The sequence below is a fragment of the Diprion similis genome, chromosome 10, assembly GCF_021155765.1.
Source record: "Diprion similis isolate iyDipSimi1 chromosome 10, iyDipSimi1.1, whole genome shotgun sequence".
NCBI classification, from domain to species: Eukaryota; Metazoa; Arthropoda; class Insecta; order Hymenoptera; family Diprionidae; genus Diprion; species Diprion similis.
Genome location: NC_060114.1, coordinates 2,226,092 through 2,233,606, shown reverse-complemented (window position 1 = coordinate 2,233,606; position 7,515 = coordinate 2,226,092). Strand labels below are relative to the sequence as shown.

The 7,515-nt window shown below is 33.7% G+C and overlaps 1 protein-coding gene across 2 annotated transcripts in view; it reads right to left on the bottom strand.

Annotated features, from left to right (window-relative positions):
* Positions 1-736: 736 nt before the first annotated feature.
* LOC124411079 (WD repeat-containing protein 48) overlaps positions 737-7,515 on the bottom strand; it is a 48,026-nt gene continuing 41,247 nt past the window's right edge. Inside the window, exons 8-12 of one of the 2 annotated variants that reach the window (XR_006929638.1) lie at positions 5,144-5,309; positions 4,787-4,978; positions 4,447-4,693; positions 4,219-4,360; positions 737-782 (exon numbers count right to left, since the gene is read on the bottom strand). Coding sequence is in view for 1 of the 2 variants with exons in the window: in XM_046889947.1 (XP_046745903.1) it covers positions 4,298-4,360; positions 4,447-4,693; positions 4,787-4,978; positions 5,144-5,309 (668 nt within the window). In the remaining variant the exon portion in view is untranslated. Of the gene's footprint in view, positions 783-3,488; positions 4,361-4,446; positions 4,694-4,786; positions 4,979-5,143; positions 5,310-7,515 lie in introns of those variants that run through there. The other variant, XM_046889947.1, reaches the window with a different exon arrangement.

The following is a 7,515-nucleotide window of genomic DNA, read 5'->3' as shown; positions in this document are numbered from 1 at the left end:
AGAACGTAGTCGATTTCCGGCTTCTCCTTGAGGAAATCCCCTTCTCGTATATTCACCCGACTGAATAGTTCTATGCGAGTTTCCTGTTTACACCTGAACGGAGTAATAAAATGTATTTACGTTGATAGAGTAACCACTATTCAAGTCCATAATATGGCCACAGTTAAACTGGGAATAAAATGCTACTTGCAACACGGGAATAAAGCCGATTATTCCCTTATTACATAATCTACTATTTCCTTCAGGCATTCAACAATTTACAATTTGTGAAATGGGGCTTGCTACAGAAATTGATCAACGTTTGAGGAACTTGATTTCTCTGTCGAGAATTGTAATGTTTTCTTGATCTTCTAATTGATTTTATAAATAAATAATACCTTGTCGGTATAAACTGTTGCATCTATTCGTTAGCGAATGCTGACATTTCGGTCAAAGCAAGGTCGACTTTTCATAGAACAAAATGTGACTTCTTTTAAAGCTCAAGATGTTATTAATTTAAAGCGAGCCGGAAAATTATCCTTAATATATAATAAATAACAAAATAATAAAAGAAGTCGCATTTTGTTCTGAGGAAGGTCAACCTTGCTTCGACTGGGGCAGCAACATTTGCTAATACATAAAACTCACCGTTTATACCCACTAAGTATTATTTAATCAAATCTGTCGGTAAAGTAGTTGAGATAACAAACTGCCTTTCAAGTCTAGCGCCATTAGACAGCAACTTAAATGTTGAATGGTCAAAGGAAATTTAATTTTATGGCGTCCAAGCGAGATCCGAAAACCTGCGAGCATGGTCATTTATTCAAATATAGCATCTCCTTGAATGTAAATTTTTCTTAAACAGTAAATGCAATAACAATACTTCTGTAACAAATTGAAACACAACCAGAGATTAATTAGTGTTTGTTACCCTTCATTTCGTAAAACTATTTGGCTAATGTTTAATATTACTTTGGCTGCTTAAATACAGTTTGATTGAATGTAAATTGACATGGTATTCATTTCTCGGCTTCATAACGTTTTATTTTGTCCGTTTAAACTGCAGTTATTATTCAAACCGCGTGATAGACAGGAAAGATTTTGTCTCACATGAGAAAAGCACCATAATTACTCGTTTCAAGGAGTATTCAAGTTTTACAAATCCGATACGTTACTTTTGGCAAAGGTCACGAGAAAGACAAAAATATTTTGGTTAAATGTGATGATAAAGATGGCGCAAGGGAATGAATTATCTGAAATTAATTGCAACCCAAATCTTCCAATTCTAGAACATATTTTTAAACTAATGAAAATGGTTCTAGCCAGTCAACTTACAAAATTTTTCTTTCAAAATTTTCATCATTAGTATTATAAATTCAAATGTATATGGGAAGAAAAACTATTTACAAATTACATGTAAATTTTTCGCGAATGGTATGGCTTGCATTAACAGAATATGATATTACATTATGGTTATCATCGTCATAAAACTAGTTTGAACGTATGAATTTTTAAGAAACTCGTCAATACATTCATCACAAATGAAACTGCTTCATCCGAAAATATTTTATTCACACTCTGTACAGATGCATTCTAGTTACAATTATGACAATATATTCATGTGATGTACTTCTTAGCTACACGTAATTTCTGCAGACGAATAGGGTCTAAAACAAAAGTTAGGAATAGATAATGAATCTACATTAATGTCATTAGCACTAATGATAGTGAACACGAATAAAACAATAACCCTAAGATGTGATAGAAATGAATTTGAGCAAATGCAAATAACACAAGTTAGGTTATGAACTATTTGAAAAAAAGGTTTTATAATTGAAACGTTGAATATCATTAAACTCTGGTATTTTTGATCCGATTCTAATGTCTTCAGGTTCGTGTTTGCTCGCTGATCTCCACACCCTCGGATCCTCACGAATTGTTTGAAAAATATTCCAGAAATCTTACGTTATAATATGGTTATGACGCACAAACGTAATTGTTCATGAACATCTGTAGTACAATGCTTGCACAAATATATTTTTATCAGCTCTGGGCATAAGTACCTATTTGTAACATGTTTTTCAGGCGATCTGCCGGGATCTTTCTTGTAAACAGAATAAGCTCCAAAAACATAAAGACAAAAACACCAGAGTCTAATCATTCTGACCGTTTTGATTACAAAACGTTTCCTCAATTTCTTAATATCGTAGCTTGCGTTATTCGAATGTGGTAAGATTCGCTTGCATTGCATCGTAGAGATATTGTTTCATTCGTCTTCGGTATCATTGGTGCATATAATAAAGCTGCAGTTTTTTTTTTACGTTTTTCGCTTTTACCATCTTGTGATTCAGATGGTGAGGCCCATTCATACTTAATTAATGCAACAGACTAGTCAACTATGCACTTATCTACTCAAGTGGTCATCGAACATCTCTTTAGCCTTGGGCGTACCTAATTTCATTTCGAAACAGTCACTGTGCACCTGAAGTTGATATAAAGTTTTAAACATCCATTAAATATCTCAATGAATTAATAAAACAGAAATTAGTAAATTTCCCAATTTCTGGGTGTCTTCTGCAGATGTCAGAGTTTCAATATGTAGCGTCCTTCCATTTACGAGAATTTTTTCGTTGTCCCAATATCTAATAATGGATGTTTAGCAACTATTGCTAATTATCTCAAGATTTTAGTTATTGTATCAGACTATTTGTCGAGAAAACTTCACGTGTGTGAAAACTTTTTGGTATGTAATGAAGACCTAAATAGTGACGACAGAAAGCTTAAGGGGGACAAGGGTCTAAGATACCAAAAAAAAAGCATATTTTTGTGATTTTTTTTACAGCGTACCTTATTTATTAATATTTTTAAACTTATTGTACATTATTAAACATTATTCTAAGAATATTCTGCTACATTTTCATAACAAAGTATTGAAAATTCAGCCAGTGGTAGTGGTGAGAACTGAGTCACCTCAAAAAAAAGTTTCCATGCGGTGCTCAAAATTTCTCGAAAACCTTCGGACCGATTTCGCTTAGACTTTGCACACTTTGTTTATATACTAAATACTAGTTTCTGAACGAAGGATTTTTTCTTTTCAATTGCAACTTATTTTTTAAGTAAACAAAAAGAGAAAATCAAAGTTTAAATCAGAGTTTTTGGATTGCACCTTCACCAAAAATTCAAAAATGAATATTTTGTTAATTCCTTTGTTCAAATTCAAGATAAACTTATGTACTAAAGAAATCCCTTTGATTTTTTAATTTCAGATGTAGCAATTATGAGTTATCCTGACTACCGCATGGAAACTTTTTTTTGAGGTGACTCGGTTCTCACCACTACCACTGGCTAAATTTTCAATATTTTTTTATGAAAATGTAGCAGAATATTCTTCGAATAATGCTTAATAATGTGCAAGAAGTTTAAAAATGTTAATAAATAATGAACTCTGTAAAAAAATTCACCATAATATGCTTTTTTTGGTATCTCAGACCCTTGTTCCCCCTTAAAATTCTATCCCCATAACTACGCATTGAAAAACAGTAAAAAAATTTGATATAAATATAAAAAGTGAATATCAAGAACAGTAGGAAAATATTGAAACATCCAGTTTTGAGTGGTTTTCGCAGCAATGAAAGAATCAAATAGTCATTAAAGTGACTAAATCAAATCTTCTTCTTCATTGAATTGAATATTTTTATTCGTATTTTTCGTGAAGTTTTTCAGAAATGGCAAAAATCTACCTGCGTACCTAACTCCCTATCTACCTCCTAAGGTAATTGGTTAATGGTTGAAATAAACTTCGACATCACAAAATCGCAATTTTTGTAAATTTTTCAAATGTCTGGGAAATTAAGTGTCAAAAGTATGGTAGATAATATTAGTTAGATTGGGCTCCTCTGTCTGAATTTACACAAGCCTGCCATCATCGGGTGACACTCTATTCTCAATATCTTAATATATTACATGATTATTATTTACGGATTTTCAGGTTTCAATGGCAATACTTCAAAACTTTGATGCTTTATTAACTATAATTTTTCCAACATATCTAGGGACTAACTGTGATCTTGAAGTGAACTTCACGAAAGTTTTGGGATAGTTTTTTCTCTTTTTCGAATGGTCATTGACATGTTGAAAAATTTTGAGATTATAGCTCTCAACTCACTGCACTATCACCCACTAACACACACTTCGTAAATCTTCATCGACTAATTTTCGAGGATTACATGAAGTACTCACTTAGAGATTTATTGGCCATAATGCCATAGTGCCGCAATATATATTGATAAGTCTTCGATGACTCTGATCTAAGTTTTAACTATTTTATTGGTCGATAATGGAGTGTTAAATCAGCAGAACTCTTCCATATGAAATGTCTCACCTGGAAGTATAAATGAGATTAAGTATTTTGTCATGAAATGAAAAATGACGGATAAGGCGCCGTGTAAATATTTAAAAGTTCTTTACCGTTCTCAAGTCCATAGATGGATCCAAAACCTGGTCATTGCAGAGCAACTCAACTTTCTCTTCTGCCAACGAGGTGTTATCTGTGTTTGAGTCAGCGTTTGTTCTATCTCCAGCTGGGGATCCACCTGATACCGTATTTCCGCCACCAGCAACTGAACCTGAATCGCTACCAGCCCCCAATACTTTATCATAAACGTGTTCGGCAACTTTGCGTACCTGTATAAAATCATTGGCAATCAGGCGATCTCTGTAAAAATCAATGTTTCATTAGTTACACTCGATTGGGAAATAAATTCAACCTACTTAACTTACTCAGCAAGACAGAAGGACAAAAACATACTTTTTCAAACTCTTCACCCCAGAGGTGGAGTGCGGCAAAAGGTAGAAGGGAATTTTTATAAATTTCGGTAGGTTTTTATCCACAACGATGTCGACCACCCAGGGAGGGACAGTCTCATTTAGAAGAACGCCTTCCGTTTCTCCGGCTGCATCGCGGACGAGCAATCTATACAGAGTCCTACCACCAACTTCACTGTAAGCAAACAAGCCCGGTACATGATTTTTTCATCTGGGAATAGTTTCAAAAGTTTCAAGAACTGCATGAGATGATGACGTTTCCGGAGTGGTTACCCTTGATAATGTATTCATATTGCACATAAATTACCGTGCATAGTCAATGTTGTAAGTTAAGGTATACCTGAAGATAACAGGCGTATGTCCAGGTACTGAGAAATATGGGTTGCCTCCTCTCGTATGCGTTGGACCATTCCCATCATTACCATTTCCTTCATTTTCATCATCACCATGTAGCGGCCTCCACCAGTGTTCTAGAAGTGCTTGAAGCAGTAGATTTCCATAGTTTACTGTAAGTGAAACAAATAAAATTAGATTAGATATTAGAAAATTTTCAATGGCGGAGTTTGCTCTTTAATATATCGTAAATACATATTTTCAAAATTTACAAACGCAATTGAATACTACCGGTCATGAAATAACTGTATATTTACATATTTCTCTAATACATTTCATACATTCTCATTATATTTTCATTTCTTGGTCTCATTTAAAGTCGAAAGAAAACTGTGTTATGGTCTCAACCAAATTTATAAATTGTGCCCCAATCTTTGAGCAAAAATGATTGCATGTAGTCTATATTTATATCCTGTTAAATTTTTTTTTCACATTCAGCTAAAATATACAGACACATCTTTCATTTTAAATTCAAGAGAAACCCAAACGAAAACCAAGAAACAGGAAGAACTTTATAACGCTTCTCGTCTTAAGTGGTACTCTTGAAAAATAGGCTGAGCATTTTTTCATCATCATGTACCGGGAGAATCTCTAGAAACTATACAAGAAATGCGCATGCGCGAGTTTTAATCGGCGGTCCGTGCAGGCTGGCCACCCTGAGTCTCAGCTGTCAAATTCTGTTTCTGTCGGCGATGTAGTTCACAAGCATTTTTGAGGTTACAATCTCAAGTAATTGAGGTAGTCAATCGGAAAAGCTTGGGAAGCATTTGTTATTGAGTCGGAAAGTTGATTCGTCAAAGAACAGTCGGAATTTAATGCTGTTACCTTTTAAAATTCGTCTTATTCGATTGAAACAAGAAATCTGTTTAAATGTTGGGTGCTTGGAAGAAACGAAGCAGGTAGGTGGGGACAATGGACAATTCGTTCAATTATTTTTATTACTTCACACATTAAGAATAACAATGAATTTTTTTTCTATCAACAGAAAGTACAGTCAAAATAATTGAACTTCTGCTGTTCGCTTATATCTTCTCCTTCTGTTCAATTCATGACACGCGCAGAGATCATCGCCACTTTTAATGGTTGGCGAAGGAAGTTGTAGGTCTTACGGTTTCCTTTAATTTCAAATCTAATATAAAAATATCTAATCCGAAGAGTAAAACTCAGAAACTTTCTGTGACACAAGTTGAAAATCAACATTTTTAATATGTGCCTCGGTGTTACAATTAACTTCAAGGATAACCATGTTTTAAAGTAATGTTCAGAACATTCATATAAAGATATTGACTCGTCGGATTCAAAATTGTACTCCTTGTTCCTTTGAAACAAATGAATATCTAATTTAATTGACAAACCATATTTTTTAAATAATTATACAATACAATTATACAATAGCGATTCTTCTTACCTACTTTGTGTTTGTTCATCGTTAATTATAAGGATTTGAGTGTGGTACGACTCTGATTGTCATTATACATGAATTTCAGCTGACTGTAATGTATGAGTAACACATTCAAATCATATGCTTGCCAAAGATTCAGGGGGAGTTCGGAGGACCTTTTTTTGCTTGAACTAGATCTATTTCTTCTGGCCGTAAGGATTATTTCCAAAAATCTGTCTTGCAAATTGCGTAGTGGTCATAAGTTAGTGTTATACCCAGAACCCCACAAAATGGTCCCGTAGATTGCGATTATATGAAATATTAAATTATTCAAAGGGTTTCCTTGGTTATTACTTTTATCGATTTACTAAAGAGAATATAAGTCAGTATTTACAATATTTACTAGTTGCCAGAGTAAGTGCATCCTGTTTCATATTTTCATCGATTATATTATTAATCCTAAGTACTTGGATTTAGTTGCTGGTTTTACGACCACATTTTCGACTTTGATTGTAGTGTGCATAGGGAAACAATCAGAGTAGATCTTAAATGTGAAGTAGATCGTCTACCGCAGATTAATTGAAAGTTGATGGGTATACACCCAAATGTATACAATATTCAGCTGATCATTAGCATATTCAATAACTTCTTTCCAACATTCTTTAGATGATAACATAATGGTATCATCATCATCATATGATATAACTTGTTCTACCGGTAATACATCAAATATGTCATTGCGGTGGATTATGAATAAAAGTGGGTCTAGTATTGAACCTTGACGAACGCCTGCCTAGATTGACTTCTACTGCATAACTCCAGGTTTTATTTATAATTACTAGTTGTGTTCTCTCTGTAGAGTAGTTTTTTATAAGATCTAAGGCTTTGCCATGCACACTATTCTCTCCAATTTTTTAAATAGTATATTAAAGTTCACC